We start from the raw sequence: 26214 nt of genomic DNA, 5'->3' as shown, positions 1-26214 counted from the left end.
GAAGGATCAAACTGCACCATTATCTTCTACACTCCTGTTTTATTTAAATGACTTATAGCCTCAGGAAAAAGGAGATAAACGCCAAAAGATTGTTAGGTACAGGCGCATTTATAAGTTTATATTTTCATAATGACGATAATGAGAGGTAGTCGTAAGCGCGAGCTTTTGTTGCGTGTCACAGTCTGAGTTAAGAGTGAGAAACACATCTATTGATCATGCCCCACCAGGCACACTTGCCACTATACGTTTTACACTGGCAGATGTAAGGTGCTAGAAACTTGGTTGGCCTTTGCCGCCCGCTGTTATGCTGGCGACGACCCTTGTCCTCAGGCCGGCGCCTCACTTTGAGCTTCAGCACACAAAGCTTTCTTTTTTTTATTCATATAACTCACAGCCTCCTTTACATCCTTTCTTCACGGCCATTGCCACCAAGACTCGAACCCTTGTAACTGCAGCATTGTGCGATTGGGAGGTGGGCATGGTAGCCACTAGGCTATCGCCTCGTAATGCGTTACATTGGGAAAGGTATTATTTCATATTTGGTAATAAGTGAACTTTAGCTCGTTTTCCGCCGATATGAATGGTCGTTAAAGAGGCTTTAATTAGTGCAATGCAATACGTGAGCTATTAGTCTAAAAGTTGAGCAGTGAATTTTTTTTTAATTAGACAATCTTGCATGTTGATTTTGATAGTAATTATGCCCGCCTTTCCGAGTAATGCAGCTCATTCAATAGTTATCTGCTCTATAGCACAGGTTTTTGCAAATTTTGTTAGCGATAATAAAAGGAGAACCACTATGTACGGCCAGTGTACCACAGTAACGTTTCCCGATTTGAAAGCAGAGCTATTAACAAAAAAGCACAGCGAAAAGCCATAAGGGAAGCAGGTAGCAACATTTTGTCCGTCTTGCTGAACCACTGGCGTTGTCTACAAATTATATGCTGTGCTCGAGGGACGCCTTAGTTGTACGGCTGGTATGGCGCAGCAAAAAATAAGAAAAGAACAAAGGCATAGTTGAAGAACTTTGCAGGATTAAAACAATAATAAGCAGTTATAGTTCAGCAGGTCTACGGCTAGCGGGCCAAGCGGTCGAAGTGGGCGAGCAGAGACGCCACTGCGGATGTGCGTTAAGGCTGTTTCACATGATGCGACTGGAGCGATGAAAGTCAGTCCAGTCGCACGTGCCAAAGCGATTTTCAGAGGGGCCTTTCACATGATTGCAGTTTCAACTATCCGACTAGTGCGACGCCCAGGTTTGCTTGCTGCCAGGTTTTGTGGCACGAGCCACATTATCATTTCAATGTAATAAAGAAAACGCGCACATTGCAATATTGTTGACTTGTCTTTATTATATAGGAGAAAATTACACGCGCCTTTTGTAATTTAAAAGTGTTTTGAAGGCTAAACTTCTTTTGGAGTGCGCATCAGCGGTCTCTGTAGTGGGTCATACCCAAGTTCACGCTTTCCGCCTCATGATTTGGGTGCACCCTCCTTTTCTACTTTCTTCCTCGCGCCCTCTTCGTTATCCTCGTCTATCATCTGCCGCTGCACTCCGCGTTCGCTTTCATCCTTCACGGTGTTCGCTCCGCCCCCAGCAGGAACGGGCGCCTAAGAGCTGCGCTCCAAAACCAAGACGTCCGCTGTCCCTTGGCGGCAGGACTTGGCGGAACAAAACAACTACGGTTGGAGGCTCTTCTTGCTGCACCGTGGTTACGACACTCGTTCACGTGGCAGCCGCGCGTCCACCGCCCAAGGGCGAGACGGCGCTGCAGCGGCGAGAACGCCTCGAGCGTCGCATAAAATCATATAGCTATATTGCATACCTGCCTAACGCGGCCGAGGCAACGTACATAATATAGAGACAACACAAACCGACCTGTGCTTCAGCAAACATATTCAGGGAAACCGAGCGCGCACCTTGTTGAAAGGAAGGACGGTCACTGCCAGTGCCCTGCTGTCCCAGCCATTTTCCGACTGGTGCGCGAGTCGGTAGACGCGAGCATAAAGAGGAATGCCGAGCACCATCTTCTCGTGCGGCATGCCCAGATCGGCCCAGTGCTGCACCGCTGACACCTGAGAATAAACAATGAGCAACAATTCTTCTAAGTAGAAACAACGCAAGTATTAGAAGTGAAATAAATTTTTCTTTTTTCTTACTCAATTCAGGTACACTAAACGCATTCGACGGGTTATTCTGCAGCTAATACATCTGGTCCAGCGGTCACACCTAAAAAAACATGACTTGAAGCAGCGAGTTTGTTCTTTGGTTCTTGTCCTCGTCTTCTTAAGGTTGCTTCAAGTTATGTTTAGGATGCACCGACTAGCACAAATGAGAACGTTGCTACTTGAAGAATCATTCGAACATTGCAGTCAATCCTTTAATTTTTCCCTACAGATGCGAATAAAGCTCTCAACATAATCAATTATCTAAATGTAACCAGTGAAGGTGTTGGTGAAATTATTTTCGTTAACGTAAAACGATATCGCACTTTATATCAATTCCTTTTTCGCATATCCTAACTCTGGTATCCAAGACGGGGACGTTTCCTGATCAACTAAAGAGTAAAAAGAATTCAGGTGCATAAGAGGCGGCAATAAACCTGCACTTCTAACTGTCGACCAATTTTGACACTACCTTTCTCAGTAAGGTGCATGCACTGAAAAGCGATTCAATAGGTGGGAATCGATATTTGTTATATTGTCGTCTAACCAATTCGGATTTAAGGCTGGCTACTCCACAGGCCTTGTACTAATCCCCTTTGGTGAGAAAATTAAGCAAGCCATCGATACAGCTGAATATGCATTAAACTAACGGAAGCGCTTAACAGGACATTGCATTCTATTTGATAAACTTATTTCCATCCGTATTATTGGGCCCCCATTAGGCATAACTGAAATCTGTCTAACAGTGAGCAAACCTTTTTAGTAATGCAACGCTATCTAACTATCTCTTGAAAAAGGTGTTCCCCAAGGATGCATTCGCTGCCCCCTATTAGTTTTCATGCAGGATCTCAATAATTGCTTACCTCATTCTGAACCATTTCGTTCACACTGATGAGACTGCTATACTTTACGCTGACAGGCCACTCACTTTCCTTACAAAGAATACTGAACTGTGACCCAAATACAGTTGTGCGATTGGTAATTCACGAATTGGACGTTGATTTTCCACTGCCAACTAAACATTTCAAAGGTCATCATCAATAACCAAAGGGAAAATGAGGCATCCGCCCAGACGTAGCTAATTGTTACAAAGAAAACGCACACGTTTTCCTCACGAGCAAAGCCTCGCAGTTGAAGAAAAATTCGTCTTTGTCCAGGCCATGAACCCGAGACCACTGCCTTTCCGGAGCAGCCGCTCTATCATCAGAGCTAACCTGGCAGCAAGCAGATGGCAGGGCGAAGTAAAATTCATCACCTCGAAGCAAAGGCAAGAGGTTGACGTAACAGTCTCCACCGTCAAGGTGGAGATAAGTTATTAATAAACAGAAAGTGAGACATCAACCCATACGCAAAGAATTGCTCCAAAGGAAACCCACACGGGTTCCTCGAAAGAAAAGCCGCGCAGTTAATGAAAAATTTCTCCTTGTCCAGAACTTGACCCAGGACCACCGCCTTTTCAGGGCAGCCACTCTACCATGTGAGCTAAGCAGGCAGCTACCAGATGGCAGGGAGAAGTTGAATTCATCAACTCGAAGCAAAGGCGTTGCTGGGTTGACATAATAGTCTCCACCGTGAAGGTGGAGATAAGTAATTAATAAACAGAAAGTGAGACATCAACCCATACGCAAATAATGGCTACAGAGCAAACCCACACGGGTTCCTCGAAAGAAAAGCCGCTGAGAAAATGAAAAATTCCTCCTCGTCCAGAACATGAACCCAGCACCACCGCCTTTTCAGGGTAGCCGCTCTACTATCTGAGCCAAGCAGGCAGCTAGCAGATGGCGGGGCGAAGTCGAATTCATCAAGCTGAAGCAAAGGCAAGAGGTCGACGTAATAGTATCCACCGGCAAGGTGAAGATAAGTAATTAATAAATAGAATGTGAGACATCAACCCAGACGTAAATTATTGCCACAAAGGAAACACACACGGGCTCCTCGAAAGAAGAGCCGAGTAATTAAAGAAAAATTCCTCCTCGTCCAGGACTTGAGCCCGGGGCCACCGCCTTTTCGGGGCAGCCACTCGACCATCTGAGCGAAGCAGGCAGCTAGCAGATCGCAGGGCGAAGTCGAATTCATCAACTCGAAGAAAAGGCAATGGTTTCACATATCTGTCAAAGCTGCGTTTGAGGCCAGATGCGTCAAGAGCGGTGATGCATGATGGATGATAATTTGATGCGTTGCGACCTATACATTGATGGCTGTATGGATGCTATGATCGTCTGCTTTGGAATGGGGCGTTAAGTTGCGCCACCAAGATCTAGTTATTTCATTGCCTAACTCCTACCTGTGGTAAAAAATAAAATAATGAAAGGAAACACGATGAATTCCCATCACCAAAGTTTCTGAACAACTATAGTGAGCTTTGTTTTTGTACGCCTCCGTTGTTTGTCAAAACGGACGTTTGGGCGAGTTTGTAAGCCATATTTGAAACAGAACAGCACGGTTTTGGCGGGGACAAGCAGGGAGAAACGACACGGACAGCGCTCGTCCACGTCGTTTCTCACTGCTTGTCCCCGTCAAAATCGCGCTGTTCTGTTTCAAAACGGCGCAGTATAAAAGTTGCGAGTTCCTGCGCTGTAGCAACTGGGAGAGCAGCATTTTCTGCATAACGTGTTAAGTGGTCGACGGAAACTATAATCCATCGGTTGTCGAGAGGTGCACAAACGAAATGAACAATATAAATCGACACCGACACGATAAAAAGGTTGCGAAGGGCATGACACGTGTTGTAGTTCACCGGCTGGGAGGTGCGGCGGAGTGGACGAAGTTCCGAACGAAGGTTCCACACGAATAGTAGCCCTGCCGAAGTCGCTCATACGCCTTGAAAACGCCGGCGTGGCCACAATGGGGATCCAAGTGGAAAGAGGAACAGATCTCTGATTTCAACGCCTCCTGGGTGACGAGCCACCACGTACGTCTCTCTTGTGCATAGTGGCGACGATACAGGAGCGGATCACGGATGGCAAATTGAGCAACTTGGCGCCGAGGTGTTCGAGAGGCTGGAACTGTTGAGGCATCTGAGAGAAAGTCGAAAATGGGTGCTGATTTAGGGGTCATTGTGCTGTTCGGCAACAATAGTGTCAGAGTCAAGTGCGCTCACAGGGGGACTCACGAGCGGCCTCTAGAGAGAGTGGTGAACGGGAAAGCGCGTCAGTGTCTGAATGCTTCCGCCCGGAACGATACATCACGCGTATGTCGTACTCCTGGAACCGCAGGGCCCAGCGTACGAGGCGGCCAGATGGGTCTTTTAAGTTCGAAAGCCAACACAGCGCATGGTGGTCGGCCACGATGTCAAAAGAGCTGCCATATAAATAAGGGCCCAACTTGCCAAGCGCCCAGACGATGGCCAAGCACTCCTTTTCCGTGACGCTGTAATTTCCCTCCGCTTGGTCAGCGTGTGGCTCACATAAGCCACGACTTATTCTGCCTGACCAGGATGACGCTGTGCGAGAACAGCATCTAGACGTACACCACTCGCGTCGATATGTACTTCAGTAGGCACTTGAAGGTCAAAATGTCGAAGAATAGGTGCCATCGTGAGACGACGGCGCAAGGTGGTGAACGCGTGGTCGCAGGCAGGGGACCACGATGAGGGGTCTTTGGGGCCACGAAGCAGTAGCGTGAGCGGAGATGGTACCGATGAAAATTTCGAACGAAGCGCCGGAAATAAGAAAATAAACCGATGAAAACCCACTGTAGTGGGCTTAGGAAACGCAGAGACGACCCGCAAGTTTTCGGGATCCTCGATTACCTTGTGTCCAAGGATCGTCAACCAACGTGCGGCAAAGCGACATTTCTTGAGATTAAACAGCAGATCGGCATTTCTTAAGGAACTCAGCACGTGATGAAGGAGGCGCACGTATGTTGTGAAATCAGGGGCGAACACCACGATGTCCAAAAAGGTAAAATAGGAATAGCTTCAATTTAAGACCGCATCGTTTCAAATCTAGCAGGCACATTGCAAAGACCGAAAGGCATGACAATGTACTCATGTAGGCCACCTGGCGTAACAGAAGCAGCATTTGGGCGATGGGCGTCCGCTATCGGGACCTGCCAGTAGGCTCACAGCAAGTACAATGAAGAGAACATGGCTCCTTGTAAGTAGTCCAGAGTATCTTCAATGCCCAGCAGTGGGTAAACAACTTTCAGTGTCATCTTCATAATGCGCCGAAAATCTACACAGAAGCGTATGGAACCGTCTTTTTTTTTTGTGAGAAGTACCACAGAATAAGCCCAATGGCTTCGTGAAGCTTTAATCACGCCTCGTCTGAGCATATCGTCGACCTGATCGGCTATGACGCGGCGTTCCACAGTGGATACGCGATACAGACGTTGGTGCAGCGGTGATGTGGTGTTCGACTGTTGATGTGCACCTTAAGAATGTTTGTGCGACGTCAAAAGAAGTTCCCAAGTGCTACAGGGTGGTCAGAAGCTAGGATCGCTGAGAGGGTGTCAGATCCTCGGCGATGAATGGGCTGTAAACATTCGTAGATTTTGGGTCAAGAGCAGAGAGGGCGCTTAGGTGAAGGACGGGCGTAGGGGACGCCTTGACCAGGATAAATTTTTCTTCAACTGCAAGGCTTTTCTTTCGAGGAACCCACATGGGTTTTCGTTGTAGCAATTACTATAGTTGGGCGCATGTCTCATTTTCCATTTAATAATTACTCATCCCCACGTTGCGGCTTTCCTCAGAACTATTACGTCAAAACTCCTGCCTTTGCTTTAAGTTGTTGATAAGTTCGACTTCGCCTTGCCATCTGCGAGCCACCTGCTTTGTCCACGTCGTAGAGTGGCTGTCCCGAGTTCGAGTCCCAGACCAGGACAAATTTTCCTTCAACTGCGAGGCTTCTCTTTCAAAGAACCCCTAAGGCTTTCCGTTCCAGCAATTGCTACGATTGAGTGCATGTCTCAGTTTTCCTTTATAATTAATTAAATACATCCACCTTGCAGGTTCCTGCAGAACCATTAAGTCAAAGCTCTTGTCTTTGCTTCGCGTTGTTAAGTTCGAGTTCGCCCACCCATCTGCTAGCAGCCTGGTTAGCTCAGATAGTACAGTGGCTACTCCGGAATGGCGGCGGTACCGGGTACGAATCACGGAACAGGGTGAACTTTTCTTCAGGTCGAGGTTTTTCTTTCGAGGAACATGTACAGGTTTCCATTGTAGAAATTGCTACGCTTGGGTGCACGTATCATTTTCCCTTTGGTAATTATTTCTTTGCACCTTGGGGGTTTCCGCAGAACTATTACGTGAAATCTCTTGCCTTTGCTTTGAGTTGTTAGGTTCGAGTTCGCCCTGCCATCTTCTAGTAGCCTGGTTAGCTCAGATGGTTGCGGCTGCCCCGCAAAGGTGGTGGTGCAGGGTATGAGTCACGGACCAGGATGAATTTTTCTTCAGCTGCAAAGCTTTTTTTTTCGAGGGACCCGTACAGGTTTCTGTTGTAGCAATTGCTACGATAGGGTGCCTGTCTCATTTAGCCTTTACTAATTACTTATTTCTACCTTGCGGGTTTTCGCAGAACTTTTACATCAGTAAGTCGCATCTGCATCATTTTTTTATTTTCTGGATATGTTCTGATTCCAAGTTTCTGGCTGCCTGAACAAGAGCAGTGCAGCATAATTCGCACGACAGCTTCTTTAAGACGACATGCGCACAGTAGCTAGTGACATAGGCAACATCAAACAACATCGAACGTAATTTTTTGCGGCGGTGTCGTGATCGGCGATCATCACGGATCCGCTGAAAGCCATGTTTTCTTGCCTGCCTTGTACAGGTCCGTCAATGTCAATGGAATCTTCCGAACGCGGAAGTGTTAGCAGCTTCTGAAGCCTGGGCTTTTACTTTCCTTCGAATAGCTACTTAACAGAAATAAGGCACAGCACCAGCGAGCCCTCTGTAGCTGCCTAAACGATCTTTGACTGTATTTGACTCGCATTTTCTGAGACAAACATGCTTAAAGTGAAACTCACTGAAACAGCACCGTCTTAGTTCAGCGACTACACAGCATGTGTGACGTAATGTAAAATGTGTCTCCTACAATACATAGCCGCTTGTCATGCTATTAGATGCCTCAAATCAATCAACAACGGTGTCCATCAAATGCATCGGTTCGTCTTCGACATAACCGGCCGGATTTTGCAGAGTGTCATTAATTCGGCTGCCCTTAATGGGCCTTAATACGCTGACAACTTTCCACCAGTTTACAATGACATCTATAAAATTAGTTGTTGACGTACACTGGTTGATACCCAGGAGCACGCCTCGTGTCTCGAGCGCTGTAGAGACAAATGGAGAACTTAATTTTATTTCCCTTTAGCCTTCGGTAGCTTCAGTACTAGTTAATGACGAAAGGTGTTTCAGGTACGAAATGAACGCCCCTCCATGGTTAGAGTGCACGGTTGCAGCGCGAAGGAAAGAGCCGTTGTCCGGTAAAGAGAGGCTTTATTCAAACGGCGAGTCAGTCCAAGCCCGAACTCCGCTCTCTCCCACACAAGCAAATCTTGACTTATTAAACCCTCAGTATCACAAACGAGTCGCCAACCGACCAATCACACATACGAGTTCCCATCATTGCAACCAAAACCACAACCACCTTGCCGCACACGGCAATGCTGGAAACAGTGGCACACTTTACAACATGCCAGGGGATAGGACTGCTCAAGACAGGTATCATCTCCCTCTCCCCTACGTTAGGCTCGAAGTATCGGCCCTTGGTTTCCTCCCCTTTTCTCCTGCAAGCGGCCGCCACGAAAGCAGCGAGGTTTCCATGAAACCACGGCTTGTTGACTGCATGTCTTCCCGACAGTGGACTGCCGTACCAGTACTCAGAAAAGTGTACCCCGTGCAGATGTGGGCCAATTCGCCTGAAATCCAAACACCATATTTGGGACCCGCTGGCGATCGCACACAAAAGCATTCATTCGTCATAGCCGGTGAAGTGGTCATAAAGCTACAGCCCTTTTCACAGGCATTCTCAAAAGGCGCACGCGGATGCCAAACACTGACACTCAAACCGGCTGGGCAGTGTAGGGTCTGCCAATTTTCGTGACCGGGATGGTCGGCGGGGCGTGTGGGAAGCGCATTGCCATTAGTGGTGGCGGTGACCTCAAGCACCCCTACCTTTTATCTTCACGCCCGTCTCCCCGAACGTTCCCCTTCAGCTAGGACCGTCTGCCCTTTTGTTCCGAGCGAAGGTGGAGATCTGTTGTCTCTTCTACGGCGCAGCCACTAATCCAATTTCTTTGCACGCTTGGACTTTTTTCGCGTCCCCTCTTCGCAGAACCAACCTGCGTCCTTCGTTTCCGGTTATTGGCCCATACAGCAGCGTGTGAAATCGTCCTCCACTTTGCTGTAGTCGCCTAAACAAGGCCACAAAACAACAGCAAGACAAACTCCCTAACCTCAAACTGACGGAATTGAAACCATACACAACATAGTGCACATCTTTTCTGCTTCATCTGAGTATAATTTCCAGCTTTCGCATATATTTTGTTACGGAAGGATGAAAGCAGAGAGAGGATGAAGAATATCGGAGACGCTGGCTGCTGCGTGTTGTTGGCCGTCAGCCATCTTAAGTAATCTGACTCATCCTGTATACATATTGTAAATAGTCTTTCTGTACTCGAACATCCCCGTAACATATTGGTGGGAGGTGCGGGGTACCACGGCTGTAAACGGAGCTCCGCAGTGGACGTCGCGTCACCGCCTGCACCATGAATCACGGTGAGCATGCGGGATCAACGTTGTTGCCGCCTCTATCGTCTCCATCACCCGCAACATCGCTGTCACCTTCGGTTATGGTTGTGCAATCCAAGTATCATGGAACTTTCTGCGTGACCGGTGGCGCCGACGTCGAAGAGCGGGTGGATATGTACGAACGCGTAAGTGGAGTCAACGGATGAGTCCCAACGCAAATGCTAGCTGACTTGTTCTACCTAAGAGGCACGGCAAAGGTGTGGTACGAAAACCACGAAGAGGAGCTAACCAGCTTAGACCAATGCAAAAGAGAAGCTGACAGAGTTGTTTGGCAAACCAGCTAGCCGTAAAATTGCCGCAAAGCAGGAACTGACCTTTCATGCCCAATCCCCCACGGAGTCCTATGTCTCGTACGTACAGGACGTGCTGGCACTTTGTCGTAAAGCCGATCATGACATGACAGAAGCCTAGAAGGTCGGGCACGTGCTTAAGGGCATTGCTGACGACGCCTTTATTCTGCTCGTGTGCAAAAGCAGAAGTTAATGCTATCAATAAAGAGTGCCGACAATTCTAGTGGGACAAAAGCCGACGCGTTTTGCACCCATTCTAGAGACTTCCAAATACTGCCGCAACATCGACGTGTGAAGATCAACCCGCCCACCAGCATGCATCGCCATCAGAGGACTTGGTGCCAATCGTTCGATGTGAAGTGGATGCGATGGCGCCAGAACTTTTATGTTCGCGTTGTCTTGATCCTACCACTTTTTTCGCTTCCCCTCTTACAAGCCATCGTTCACCAGGAACTTGAAAAAATTGGATTACATTCTGTCTGTGCTGTCACCGATCCCAGTGCTCACGAACGCCCTTCTACTATTTTCGCTCCACCCCGATGCTTCTCGTTGCGTTATCGCAACCCAACTAAGTGAAGAACTGTGGACAACCAGCCGATCTGTTTCACCTGTCGCCGCATTGCTCATGTTGCCCGATACTGTCGCCACTCGCGGGCCTCTACACCTCACAGGCCGACCAACCTGAGCCGTTCTAATGCAAATGCCCGCAATGTTTTGTCCACCACCAAGTCTAACAGCGCCGACAGCTCCGGCTAGGAGCACATGGTACAGTCGCTCACCATCGCCACGCGGGCACCAGTCTTGTTCACCCCAAACACGTCGTCCATCTTCCTATTCGCCGCAGCCACGTCGCCTTTCGTCCGCTGTGGCGTTTTCCCACACCCTTTCCGAAAACTAAGAAATGCAGCCCTCGGAGCTGGTGCAGCATTGCCTACTACTCAGAATCATCTGTCTGCGCCCACAAGGAGAAGAGTAATACACGTTAAAATAGACGGCTTACCTGTCCAAGCACTCGTCGACAATCGAGCCCGTGTATCTGTGCTGAGTGCTTGCCTGCGTAGACGTTTAAAGAAGGTCCTCACCCCAGCAGCTGCAGGAGTGCTTCATGTGGCCGACGGCGCCGTGCTGGTTTTTCTGTGAATGTGTACTGCGCCGTTCATTATAGTCGGCCGCCCTACTTCTGTTCTCTTTGCTGTGATCGACAACTGCCCTCACGCCATTATCCTTGGATTGGACTTTTTTTCCACTCATTCTGCTTTCATTGACTGCGCGACCGGCGTTCTTCAGGTGGAACTGCCTCAACTCGCCGATGCTCGGAGCACCACCCCACCGCAATCGTGCTCACTTCACGATGTGCGTCTCTCACCTGAAGCAGTTACTTATGTCACTTTGACCGTCCAGCCACAGGTTCCTGACGCTGAATATGCGCTTCGCCCCATCATCGACGTGCTTTTCAACCTTAACGTTGCTCTTCCACATACGTTGGTCACGGTTAGTAATAACGACATCGTTCTACCGCTTCTGAATTTCAGCCTGTGCCCTCGAGTGATTCCGACCGGCATGTTCTTGGCCAGCGTTTCTAGTGGTTCCGCATTTGGCATTGAGAGTCTGAATGCCGATAGTGCCTTATTAGCGCCAATTGCAGCTCACAACTCTGGTTCCTTAACGGATGACTTCGCGAAAATGATTGCAGCTGACCTCATCTCTGCACAGGGCACGGACATAGGTCTCCTGCTTGAATTGTAGACTGACATCTTTGATTTCGGCGACAGGCCTTTAGGCCAAACATCTGTTGCTCACCACCGTATAAACACTGGAGACACGAATCCTATTCGCCGGCGTCCCTATCGGGTATCGCATGCTGAACGTCGAGTCATCCAACCAGAAGCAAGTTCTTGTGCTTCACCTCTCGTCCTTATGAAAATGAAAGATAGTACCTGGCGTTCTTGCGTCGATTATCGCCACTTAAACAACATCACGCGAAAAGACGTCTACTGACTACCACTCATCGATGAAGCCTTGGACTACTTGCATGGATCTAAATGCTTCTCGCCCGTCGATCTCCAATCCGGCTACCGGCAGATTTCAGTTGATGAAATGGACCGCGAGAAGATGGCCTTCATCACGCCGGATAGTCCATATCAGCTCAAACTCTTGCCCTATGGCCTAGGCAATGCTCCTGCGACATTTGAACGTGTGATGTACTCTCTTCTGCGCGGCTACAAATGGACCACCTGTCTTTGTTAGCTCGACGACGTTATTGTTCTTTCTCCCACGTTCGGCAGCCACCTTACCCGACTCGCTGCAATTCTTGCGGTCTTCGGAAAAGCCGGCCTTCAACTGAACTCCACGAAGTGTCAATTCGGGTGCCGTCAGATCACCGTGTTGGGACACCTCTTTGACGCATCCGGTGTCCAACCAGATCCGGAAAAACTTCGCGTCATACGCAGTTCCCCTCTGCCACGTTCTTCTTATGACGTGCTCTGCTTCGTCAACCTGTGTTCTTACTTTCGCCGTTTCGTCAAAAAAAACTTCACATACGTTGCTCGGCCTTTGACAGATTTTCTAAGAAGAACACGCCATTCTCATGGGGCCCGGAGCAGGCTCACGCGTATGCCGCTCTCCTCGGATTTCTCGCCACCCCTCCCACACTTGTCCGCATTGATCCATGTGCGCCTACCGAGGCCCACACTGACGCAAGCGACCATAGCATCGGCGCTGTTTTTTCCAAACAACAGTATGGTACCGAGTGCGTGATAGCTTACGCCAGCCGCCTGCTGTCCCCTGCCGAGAGAAATTACTCCATCACCGAGCAGGAGTGCTTGGCTTTAGTTTGTGCTGTGGCCAAGTTCCGGCCATATTTGTACGGTCGCACGTTTTCGGTCGTCACAGACCATCATGCACTGTGGTGGCTCTCTTCTTTTCGGGACCCGACTGAACGGCTTGGTGGCAGGGCTTTGCGGCTCCAGGAATTTTCATTTAGTGTTCATTACAAGGCTGGCCGCCTCCATAAGGACGCCGACTGTCTCTCGCGTCGCCCCGTGAAATATCCCGATCCTGTTTCCCATGATCCTGTGACCTGCGTGACGGCTTTGACTGACATGACCGATATGCGCGCTGAACCATAACGCTAGGCATACTTATAGTCCATCATCGCCGGAATGCAATCTGGCCGCACCGAGCGCACGTGCCGCAGGTTCGTGCTGCATGCCGGCATCCTCTACCGCCGCAGTATCACCCCTGGCGGCCCTGAGTTGCTTCTTGTCCTTCCTCGTCATCTGCGATCCGTCATTATAGAACATCTTCACGATGCACCGACAGCGGGACACCTTGGAGTTTTGCGCACATACGACCGCGTACGACGCCGGTTCTTCTGGCCGGGTCTCTACCACTTTGTGCGTCGTTATGTCGCAACTTACCAATTGTGTCAGTGCCGGAAGAAACCTCTCCTGGTACCTGTCGGAAGACCTCATCCTATTGAAGTTCCCTCTCAACCGTTCTTTCGCATTGGCCCTGACGTAATTGGCCCTTTTCGGACGACGAATAGAGGAAATGAGGGCATCGCCGTCGCTACTGATTACGCTACAAGCTACGCGACAACAAAGGCGTTGCTGACTAGTTGGGCAACCGACGTTGCCGATTTTCTTTTCCATGACGTCATTCTCCACCACGGTGCACCTTGACAGTTTACAGACCGCGGCCGCTTGTCCTTATCTGGAGTTGTCGACAACTTCCTCCGCTTTTTGCCACTGAGAACAAACTGTCCACCGTTTCCCAGCCACAAATAAACTGTCTTACGGAACGTCTGAACCGAACAATCACAGAGATGCTGTCGGTGTACGTCTCCAACGATCACCTTGACTGGGACACCACGTTGGCTTACGTGATGTTCGCCCATAACTCGTCCCGACATGACACAGGAGGATATTCACCCTTTTATCTCTTGTATGGTCGCGACCCCACACTGCCGTTTGACACCATCCTCCCTTCTGTGCAACGTGTTGCAACTGAGTACGCTCGTGAAGTCATCGATCGCGCTCACACGACACGCCAAGTCGCCTAATCTCGTTTATTAGCTTCGCAGCATATACAAAAAGCGCGTTACGACCACTGCCATCGCGATAGTAAGTTCGGACCCGGTGCTTGGGTGCTCCTTTTGTCACCATATCTTCGGGTTGGCCTCTCCAGAAGCTTCTATCTCGCTACACAGGGCCTTATGAAGTCCTACGCCATGGTAACGACGTAAATTGCGAGATTTCGCCGCTACACTTTGATGCACCCTCAAGTCAGATGCCTGTTGACGTCGTGCACGTTTCGCGGCTGAAGCCATACTTCGCTCGCAATTCTTCGCCTACCATGCAACGAGACGGCGCTTCGCCACCCAGGGCTCCTGTTACGGAAAGATGAAAGAAGACAGAGGAAGACGAAGATCGGAGACGCTGGCTGGCTGCGTTTTGTTGGGGGTCAGCAATCTTAACTACTCTGACTCATCTTGTATATATATTGTATATATAATCTTTCTATACTCGCAACATCCACGTAAGAATTTTATAACTAGAGTTCAAGCAAGATTATCTTTTTAATAAGTACAGTTTTCTCACAGTTTCCAAGGAGGTAATTTTCATTCGCGGTCGGCCATCAAGCATTGCTCAAGAGGGTTACATATCCACGTATTTGAAGCAAGTTCATCTGTCCTTGTAGTTTATCCAGTTGTTTCTTGTGCATTTTAGTATGCTTGTCGGGTCCACGTCGTTAAAGACAGTCTGACTTTTCTCAGGCGCTTGCGGATACATAATATTTAGGTGACAATTTTTTGCCAACATTCGCATAATTATTTAGGATGATTGTGTTCTGTGTGATGGCTTTTGTGGATAGTGCCATTTTTTTTCGATTTTCACAATATTGCTGTTGGTATACCCATGCAAAGCTTCAGCTTATGACCTTGCTGACCAGTAAAATATAAATTATATCCTAATTCAATGAAAGCAGTGATTGAACCATAAATACAGGCTTCACATGAATCTCGCCGATCATGAGAGTTAGTTTCTTCGTGTGATCTCATCAGTTTAGATCTTTCTCTTACGTATGAAAGTAAATGTTCGTTACTCTTCTGCATGGTCTTCTCCTTTTTGCTTTGAAACAGAGAAGTTGGATGAGGCAATATAAGCCTACACTCACTTCTGGCCAAGTGATACGTATGTCTTGATACCGGACGTAGAATAGTTGCAAAAACCGGACGTTATGGACTATATTGCCTACATTTAGCCAATATGAGGCGAACTTGCTCCTTAAAAAACTCAAAAGGAACAGCTGCTTCTTCGTTCACGCCCGAAGCTTCTGCAAGTTCATCAAGCAGGCAGCTTATTAGCTTTTAAACTGCCAATGTTCTCGGTTCAGTCGTAGGCTCTGGCAGCAAAGTCAAATGTGTCTTTATGTTTGCCAGCAGCATGCATAGTAAAGGAATGTCGCGCACGCTATCTGGTACTGTGGTTCCAGATGATAGCTTCACCAAGCAAGAAGGAACACTGAGAGAAAGACCCGGCTAGACTGTGCCTGAAAACTTAACTTAAGGTATGAATCGTCACTTACAGCGCATACGCAAGCGAGGGACAAAAAGGACGAGGAAGACAAGCGCTCACTTCCAACTGGTTTTTATTTTGAGAAACAAAAGTATATATGCTGAGACACCAAGAAAAAAGCGCCACCTACAAAGCGTCAACCCGACATGAGTATGCATTCAAAATTCATGACCTAAGATGAACGAGAGCACATGTGCGACCTCAGAAAAACCGATTCTTTGGCGGGTAATGCAATTGATGGCTTACTAACTGAAGCGCCATCGGCAATCAATGCTGCTTCAGTGATAAGTCTGGTACATTCATTAGAATGCCTAGCTAAGATAGTGGTTTCTTCAAAAATCGGTTGACGCTTTGTAGATGGCGCTTTTGTCTTGGTGTATCAGTATATATACGTTTGTTTCTCAAAATAAAGATCAGTTGGAAGTCAGCGCTTGTCTTCGTCGTCCTTTCTGTCCCTCGTCTATGTATCCGCTGTAAGTGACGATTGATACCATGGAATACCAACTAGTCCGTACCCAAACTTTGCTTAACGTAAGGAGCAGGGCCTGTCTGAACACGAAGAAACATAAGACACTCGTCGTTCCCGACCATTTCCCAAAACTTCGTGTTGCGGACACGGTTTAATTTGCAGGTCGGCTCTTGAAACGACGACACAGAATTCTTGAATTCTTCCACCTTCTTGTTTCCAGACAATTTCTAATAGGCTCACTTAGCGCGTCGTTATCTATCCTTGCTCGCTCGGAGGCTGGAGACTTGCGACGAGCCGGTGTTGTGGTTAGGTAAGCCGACCCATTGGGCAAAACTGTGGGATTTGCATGGGAAAAACTGTGGGATTAGCATCTTCTCCGAGCCGAACTCTATCGCTCTTAGTTTCAATACTTCTCCATGTGACCCATTGCAGTGCGTCAAATTTGTCATGATGTCCATTGCTTTGGAAGTGAAGTTCGCATACCTAATTAAGTGCGACGCGCATCAGTCATTGCGCACAAAGAATTTAAACTGCACTTGACGAAGATTCACAGCAGTGACTGAACCGTACAAGATCTGCTTGCCGAGTGCGTTCTTGGGATGACTATGAGTACTATAAGCCGCAATGGCGCACGAGAAGCAAAGGTGAGTTGTATTCAGAGCCGATACTCTTGAGCGAAAATTTCCGGTGGCACATCATCTTCGAGACATTTCGCGCGTCATCAAACATGTCGAAGAAGGCGAACGAAATCCTTATCTGACAGCGCCAGAAATTCTGTCAGCGGAAACCGCAGGCTGCATTTGTCACGAACGAGAACGCCACGCGGCAACCTTGGCGCAGATGCGGCGGCAAATGGTGCTTGCTGGATTGCGATGCCACCACAGGCAGAATAGGCGACACTTTACCACTGGAAATTTACCACCGTGACTTTCTGCGCACTTCTCACCGAGCCAAAGCTACTTCTCTTCCTTCACTACACATGGCGGCAGTTAGCTGCTCGGTCGACTCGGTCTAAGGTAGCTAAGTTTAAAGAGGCGATATAGTCTGGGGTTTCTAGCGTGCCAGCCACTGGCTTGGGAAGTCCGATACGTCCCGCTGGTGACGCTAATATCGCTAAAATCTTGCCTTCTGCATAGTTGAGCGCATTAAACGTGGCCCCCAGCAGCGCGGCGATCACTTCTTGCCACAGCGCGGGTGCACAAGTGCGTGGCAGGCAAGGGGTCTGCAGTTTGTCGAAGGGGCAACTCCGCACACTTGCTTCAGTGAACTCGAACTGTAGGTTTGGAAAGCTAGGGTGAGCTGCACACTGCTAGAGCTACGCGTACGGGAGAAAGGTCGTGTTCTCCTCCCGCGCCAGCAACGTAAGAGCGTAAAGCATCCATTTTTTTTCCATCTAGCGTAACTGCGTCGCGCGTGGATCGCGTCCATGCTCCAATGCACTCATTATCCCAGCTAGCACAAAACAGGTAGATAACGCTTTTATAGCGTGTATCCGCGACAATAATAACTGCTAAAAGAAGACCCGAATAAGACGCGCTCATTTTCAAAAGGCTGCATATTGTTTTCCTTAGACAAGCTTTCAAAACGTTTTTCAAAAGCTGGTCTAGAAACAGGATTTGAACGACTGAAATAACTCCTTTACCTGGTCCAACAATATCTCATTCTAAGCGCCTTTAAGGCGCCATCAAAAGATGGTCTAGAAGAGATGCTGAAAGCTTCAGGATAATCTGAAACTCCTTTGCCGGGACTCCGGTGCGACGAGCGCCGAAACTTTGGGGTCTAGAACAACAGAGGTCCTGGCGCCTCGCCTAGCGAACACGACCCAGATATCACAAGGCCTTTTCACTCCGATTCATTATGCCATGCTACCTGCCCCGACTGCCATAGAATCTAATAGGGATGTTCGCGCGTTAGGCGTCGTGATTTTGACGTCACTTCTTTCGTCACGCCAGCCTTGGCAATGTAAATTTCAAGCCAGGTAGCATGACTTCAACAGATCGCAATAAACAGGCCTTGTGCCACCTAGGTGGTGTTGGCCTAGCACACGCACGCTTGTAGGGGACGACGTGTGACACGAAATTTCCGGTGTACACAAAAATGAAACACATTGAATACCTTTGGTATGCGGCAACCATTCCGACTACAAATGCCCTTCCTGATGGATCTGAAGAATGCCCTTCCCTGAAGGAAGGGTATCCTACGAAAGAAAAGTGCTCCCCTTAACACGTGGCCAGGCCAGCGCTTTTGTGCCGAAAGTGCATCAAATCTAAACGTTATGACAAAATAAAACTTTATTGAAAAATCAGATGTTGTGCAGCGTTTAAGTAAAATGTATAAGAAATCTTTAAATACTGTTGCATATTGTACATTCAACAGGTGACTCGTCGTTCCACACGAGGAAATCACTCGAAAAAAGTTAAAGAATTCGCTTGCAGAACCGACTGCTTTAGTAATTCATTCTTTCCTCGAACTATTCGATAATGGAACCGGCTCAGTGCACACATCATCGAGAAACCCACCATGCAGTCATTCTTAAGTGCTTTATTATTCTTCCATCAGCCTTCAATTTTCGCCAACACTTATCATCTCGCGACATATGCTATGGTTCTCCCGCAAAATGCTTCTATAAGCGATGAATTACAGCAGTTTGTCACATCGAGCGACGCGCATGCGCAGCTTGAATGGTCCTTGTTCTGATTAAATTTTTCCTTGTCAAGCACTCTTTCAATATATCAGTGTACAATTTTATATCTGCAGCACGGGTTTGTATGCAAGCGACGTGCAAACTATCGGTCTTTCGCTGCTTTTCAGTGCGTGGTGCGAGCCCTGTGTAAAGTGTTCTTGTCTTCTTATTTTTGATCATTTCTTCATATGTACTGTCCACTCCTGCCCACGGCCTTCTCGGAAAGGTGGCAGTATTTATCAAATAAGTCAAATAAATTGAACTCGCAGAAAAATAAACATCGTAACATCATGTACACATGCGAAAATTACCAGCTAAAACGCGGAATTTGCTGAAGTTTATTCATCAGTATAATAAAGATCATATGCTGTCAGAAAAAGAAACTACAGATATACAGAAACTATCACAGTAAGTGCATGGATTACACAGGCAGCAGAATACAAGAACTAGGATTGCCTGGTGTCTCAAAGCTGTTATCAAAAATCTGGATGTTTGACAAGGACGCATATGTAATTCTACATACAATTTTGGAAAGTACAATGATAAAAACCAAACAATGGGAACATTCTAAATTGAGCACATTGACTATAAGGCACATCGAATATGCAATAGCGTGCGAATTAAAGGAACAGTGCGAACATGCTTACGAGGAACCAACCACCGTTGCAATTGAAGATATTACCTAGAATGTTTTGGAAAATCCGTATATATGGCACTGTCATTGCCCACTTTTTTTCCTGATTCAAAAATATTTAAAACTAAAAGTCTCAAAAACAAAGCTTTATCCTTCAACTGAGATGTTCGAGCACTCACTAAACACTGGCTTTGCCTCTAATTGGTCGCAAATTTCAGTTCACTCCACAAATCAGGTAACAAGCGTTTCCCTTTGACCTTTCACTTACCAGTGCACCGTGTAAAATATTAAAATAATTAAATTATGGTGTTTTACGTGCCAAAACCACTTTCTCATTATGAGGCACGCCGTAGTGGAGGACTCCGGAAATTTCGTGCACCTGGGGATCTTTAACGTGCACCTAAATCTAAGTACACGGGTGTTTTCGCATTTCACCTCCATCGAAATGCGGCCGCCATGGCCGGGATTCGATCCCACGACCTCGTGCTCAGCAGCCTAACACCGTAGCTGCTGAGCAACCATTAGTACACAAATATTAGTACACATCCCCTTTTCTACACGTACATGAGAAAACACCGCACAAACGGGTCACGAATCCCACACTATTCCGAAGCTCATCTCAAACCTTGCTAACCTTCACAAACAAAACGCTTCTTTTCAATATCACTTCATGCCTTCCGGATACGAATTCAGGGGAAAGAAAAAGCACATGCCTTACTCTCAAATTAAACGACGTCCTTGACGACTCTTCTTTAATCGGCCACGTACTTTACGGAAAGATTTCGTGAGGCATGCCCTTAACTGCTACTGCACAAAATACTGTACCATACCATTGGTAATACACTTTTACTTTGGTTCTAATTCTTTCTTACTACATGTTTTCAGCTTGTTGCAGCTAGTGACACGTGTTCCCAATTTTAGTGCAGTAGGAATACCTTTTTGGCTAGTTGTTAGCTCGTCATATTGAAGTTTTTAGGTGCAATTTTTGAACATTCAGGCAGGCACTCACACACCCATTCAAGCAAGAACACACACACACAGCCCCCTGTGTGGGCTAGGGCGTGGGTACTTGGGTGAATGTGAGATTCCAACAGCTGTGCCTAATTACTTCAGCATGACGTGTCCTTAAGACAGTGCCGGCCACTTTACAGTACCTGAAGGTACAATATTCGGCCCGTTACGTCTTGCTAATTGTCATAATGATTTACACGGTGGTAACATAGTATAATATGTTGCTGGGTTAGTTAGCTGAAACATTATGTAACGAATTTGATATCACGCGTGGTGCCTAGCTTTGAGCTGTTTGTGTTCGTTTCCTTTTTTATTAGCGCTCTGAAAGCTTCTCCTATTAGGTCAGTACCAATGGAAACTGACCCTTGCAACGTTTAACACCCGAACCCTCTCGAGTGAAGCTAGCTTACCAGGACTGTTTGATGAATTATCAGACATATTTTGGGATATCATCGGCCTTAGTGAGATTAAAAGAACTGGTGAGGCTTAGGCGTTGCTGAAAAAACGAACATGTCCTCTGCTATAGAGGTCTCCTAGAAAAGAAGCAATATGGGGTCGGATTCCTAATTCACAAGGACATAGCGGGCAACATTGACGAATTCCACAGCATTATTGAGAGGGTAACTGTAGTCGTAATCAAACTTAATAGGCGGTATAGATTAAAGGTAGTGCAACCGTAGTTCCACCATCCAGTCACGATGATGAGGAAGTACATCAGTTTTATGCAGACGTTAAATTGGCGATGAGAAAAGTGCAAACTCAGTATGCGGTAGTTATGGGCAACTTCAATGCAGAAGTGCTGAAAAAGCAGGCTGGTGAACAAGCAATCGGACATAGGGCGTCGACTATAGTAACGCTAGAGGACAGATGCTGTTAGAATTCGCAGAATGGAATGAGCTTGGAATAATGAGCAGCTTTCTCGGGAAGCGCAGCAGCAGAAAGTGGACCTGGACAAGCCCTAACGGTGAAACAAAAAATTAAATTAACTTCTTACTTTCTCCTGATCCCAGCATAATGCAGGACGTAGGAGTGATAGGTGGGGTAAAGTGCAGTTAGCATAGATTAGTGAGGGCTAGGATTCACTTACATTTGAGGAGGGAAAGAGCAAAATTGGCCAAGAAGAAACTGGTCTACCTAGAGGCCGTAAGGGTAAAAGCAAAGAAATTTAGACTGGTACTTGCAAACAAATGTGCAGCCTTAGAACAGAGAGATGATGATGACATACAGCTAATGAAGGAAACCGTAACTATGCTGGCTTCAGGGGCAGCAATTAATGTGGGAGGCAAAGCACCAAGGCAACCAGTAGGCAAGCTCTCCCAAATCACAAAGGACCTAATAAAGAAACGAAAAAGAATGAAAGTGTCCAACTCAAGACATGCGATAGAATTTGCGGAAGCTGTCAAAACTGGTCAACAACACGAAAATAAGTGATATGCGAAACTATAACGTGAGAAAGACTGAAGAAACCGTAAGATATGAACGCAGCCTGAAACCGGTGAGAAAGAAACTTGGCATAGGACAAACCAGACTTATGCGCTGAAAGATAAGCAGGGTAATGTGATCAGTAATCTCGAAGATATAGTAAAAGAAGTGGAAGAATTCTATACTGGCCTGTACATTACCCAGAGCAGTCAGGATACCTCCATTAGAAACAGCAATGAACATGATAAAGAAACTCCTTTACCTAGAGATGAAGTCACAAGGGCCTTGCAAGATATGAAACGGCGAATAGCGACAGGAGAAGATGGAAAACAAAGGTATAATGCTTGGAATGATGTAATGCTTGGAAAACTGGCGGCTCCTTATACGAAGTGTCTATCGACTGCAAAGGTCCCTGACAACTGGAAATATGCGAGAATTATGCTAATCCACAAAAAGAGAGAGGTTGAAGAATTTATAAACTATAGGCCTATTAGCTTACTCCCAGTGTTATACAAAATATTTAGCAAAATAATCTCCAATAGAATAAGGGCAACACGAGACATTAGTCAAAGAAGAGAACACGCTGGCTTCAGGAAGGGATACTCCACAATGAATCACATCCACGTCAATTCCCAGGTTACCGAGAAATCTACAGAGTACAATAAGCCGCTCTATATGGCTTTAATAGATTACGAAAAGGCATTTGATTCAGTAGAGATACCAGCCGTCAAAGAGGCATTAGGCAATCAATGAGTACACAATGCTTACGTAAATACCTTGGAAGATATCTACAGAGAATCTACAGCTACCTTAATTCTGCACCAGAAAAGCAGGAATATATCTATAAATAAAAAGGCCAGACAGGGAAACACACTCTCTCTAATGCTATTCACTGCGCGCTTGGAAGAAGTATTCAAGCTATGAAACTGGGAAGGCATAGGAGTAAGCATCGACGGTGAATATCTCAGCAACCTTCGGTTTGCCGATGACATTATGCTATTCAGTAACAATGCAGACAAGTTACAACAAATGATTGAGGATCTCAACGAAGAGAGTGTAAGAGTGGGGTTGAAGATTAATGTGCAGAAAATAAAGATAATGACGAATAGCCGGGCAAAGAAACAAGAGTTCAGGATCGCCCGTCAGTCTCCAGTGTCTGTGAAGGAGTACGTTTACCTAGGTCGATTAACCACAAGGAACCCTGATCACGAGAAGGAAATTCATAGAAGAATAAACATGGGTTGGATCGTATACGGCAGACATTGTCAGCTCCTGACTGGAAGCTTACCATTATCATTGAAAAGGAAGGTGCATAACCAGTGCAATTAAGGAATGCTGACATATGCGACAGAGATTCGGAGACTGACAAAGAAGCTTGAAAACAAGTTAAGGACCGCGCAAAGAGCTATGGAACGAAGATTGCTAGGCATACCATTAAGAGACACAAAGAGAGCGGTGTGCATCAGAGAGCCAACGGGTATAGACGATATTCTAATGAGATCAAGAAAAAAATAATGGAGTTGGGCAGGTCAGATAACCGTTGGACCATTAGGGCTACAGAATGGGTACCAAGAGAAGCGAAACGCAGTCGAGGACGGCGTAAGACTAGGTGGAGCGATGAAAGTAGGAAATTAACAGGGGCTAGTTGGAAACGGTTGGCGCAGGACAGGGGTAACTGGAGATCGCAGGGAAAGGCCTGCGTCCCATAGTAGACACAAAAGAGGCTGCTTCTGCTGTTGCTGCTGCTGCCACTGCTCCTGATGATGATGACGATGATGACGACGACCACGACGACGATGATGATGAGCTTTTTCAAGCTTCCTGTGCGAACCTCCTTCTCAACGACGGCGCGTGAAATAACCTGCGCCGATGAAAGGAAGACTCACCGACATTCACCCCTTTAACGACTGGTAATATATATGGTGCATCGATCTCAATATTAGCAAATGTAAACATATGTGCACATCAAAAACACCAGACACGGTGTCCACTTATAATCTCCGTAATAAATTCCAAGCGTTTGCGATATTTTACAAGTACCTCATAATAAAAATTGAACTTTCCTTGGCTATTCATATAGCTTACATACTGATAATGTGAATCGGATATCGCTGTCGCAACTTCGCACGAGCATCTTCCCTGTACCTTGTAATGTAGACAACATGCCTTCGCTCAAAACATGATAGCGCTGCTTTAGTATAGAGTCTATATCATAAGAATTTGAGGAATCTGTTAAAGATAGATTAAAATTACTTTCCTGGCTTCATTCCCCCTAATTACCATAGAAGATATAACATGACTCACAAAGATTTAGCATGCAGCCGAAAAGCACTTCGTTCAAGAGCTTTTTACTGATTACCTCACAATCCGCAACACCGAAATGGGCTTATTTTGACATCGCATTTCATTTGGACTCCATTAGGCCACCTTCACAAAGTCATTCGTATCTCGGAGTTCCGAAAAGTGAAACCACCTTTTTTTTGCAGACAGCTGCTATAAGGGACAATAATTGCTTCAAGAACGCATTGTATATTTATAAAGCGTATTTTTCGATCATTTCCTGATATTCTTTGCCTTTCTTACCTTGTTGTTCTTCTTTAACCTCTCCATTCTCTAATGCCCCTGCCTTCTGACGGTTTAGCAAATAAAAAGGAAGATATGGTAGCTTTAATTAGGCCCCCAAGGATTCGCCATGGACGTTGACATACCAGTGCGCAGTTCTCAAGAAAGAAAGCGGAAAAATACCAGCAACGGTTCCGAAAATTTTACCAACTTTCAAGCAGTTGTCCCAAGTACATGAATTTTTTTATTCCGTGACATTTCGTGGCATACATGGCTAATGCGCTCACTTGCCCATTCATCCATTCATTTGAAGGCGTCACCTGCTTTAATTAAGCAGTCTTGTAAACAGGCCAATTGACCGCTTTTATTAAGTCTTGGCGAAATGGAATAATTAATTTCAAAATAGATATACATAGGCCATTACACGCCATTTGAGCACCTTAATCGTGTACGCTGCGGAAATGTAATGAGAAACATCGCACTGCCAACTCACCACACTGTGTGTTGTTCGTTCATCATGCTTGTTAAGCAGCTTGGGAAATAAAGGGCTGTGATGACTGGTGTTTGGACGCCAACGGTGGACAAAATCCAGGTCGTACGCCATCAAGTTGATGAAGTCCAGGTACCTGTGATTTGCACAAGGTCCCTTTTACGACAGTGCAAATGATGCAAATGCCTCTACGTATTTGAACCTTGTTAAACGAGTGGAAATTGTGAGGAACACATAGTATTCTAACGTTAGATGGACGCGCAAATCCGTGTTTGTCATAAGTTTCGATTGACGTTCTCATGCATGCGTTTTCTAACACATATTAGAAATACTACAACACTTTTGCTGGCTGAGCCAAGCTAGCTAAATAATCCAGCTTTGACCTGCCAAAGAGGAATAATTAGTTGAATGCTGTTGGATTACGTGGCACTTCAAAGCACAGCAAGCGGGTTGCATTTCCGCATGCAGACGGGGCCTTCTACCTGCCACACGAAGAAGGAAACCTCTATGGGACTTGTAATTTGTGGCTCTTGTCAGTGAGACTGGAAGGTTCGCAATCTTTTTCCGCACTTTGTCTATGGCTGCGGAAAAAGGTCGCTCGACGTCTCCTTCCGAGTTTATTTACAGGTACGTAAGATGGATCCGGCAGTCAAGTTATAGAAATATGTCCCACGTTTCACATTGGTTTCTTCCGTGGTTCACTTTAGGATATGTCAGGCATAACTGCGTTCGACAGCTAAATGTGTTTAGCTCGCGTCGGTGCTTATTATCTGTGGGCTGTGGAGCAGCCCGCCTGTTTCGGCGCTGCTTCGCTGATCAGCGCGCTCACCTTGTTCTAACAACTTCCACATCTGCTTCCACAGCACTGATGCATGCTTTCGCAACAAGAAATGTGCGTTTTATTCGGTGCACCTCAACCCCGTGATTTTCGCTCAGTAAAAAGAAATCTTCCTTCGTTTTCATGTCCTGCAAGGTCCAAATCATTAAAAGACCGTGAGAACACTCTCTCCATTTATTGTTGTAGCATGTCTCACTGGCACAATAGGACCTGCATATAACGTTACAAAAATGGTGAGCGACAACGTTCAGCAACATGGAAAATTCTCGAACCTTGTGGCATTCGATGACGTCCCTATCAGGGTGACTCCACACCGCTCC

At 46.7% G+C, this 26214-nt stretch overlaps 1 protein-coding gene across 1 annotated transcript in view; it reads right to left on the bottom strand.

Annotated features, from left to right (window-relative positions):
• LOC126540004 (acidic mammalian chitinase-like) overlaps positions 1–26214 on the bottom strand; it is a 315282-nt gene that overhangs the window by 123114 nt on the left and 165954 nt on the right. The window contains exons 7-8 of the mRNA XM_072286221.1: positions 25060–25192; positions 1918–2073 (exon numbers count right to left, since the gene is read on the bottom strand). Of these exons, the coding sequence (XP_072142322.1) occupies positions 1918–2073; positions 25060–25192 (289 nt within the window). The remainder of the gene's footprint in view (positions 1–1917; positions 2074–25059; positions 25193–26214) is intronic.

The sequence above is a fragment of the Dermacentor andersoni genome, chromosome 2, assembly GCF_023375885.2.
Source record: "Dermacentor andersoni chromosome 2, qqDerAnde1_hic_scaffold, whole genome shotgun sequence".
NCBI lineage: Eukaryota > Metazoa > Arthropoda > Arachnida > Ixodida > Ixodidae > Dermacentor > Dermacentor andersoni.
This window is presented reverse-complemented; position numbering and strand designations above follow the sequence as displayed.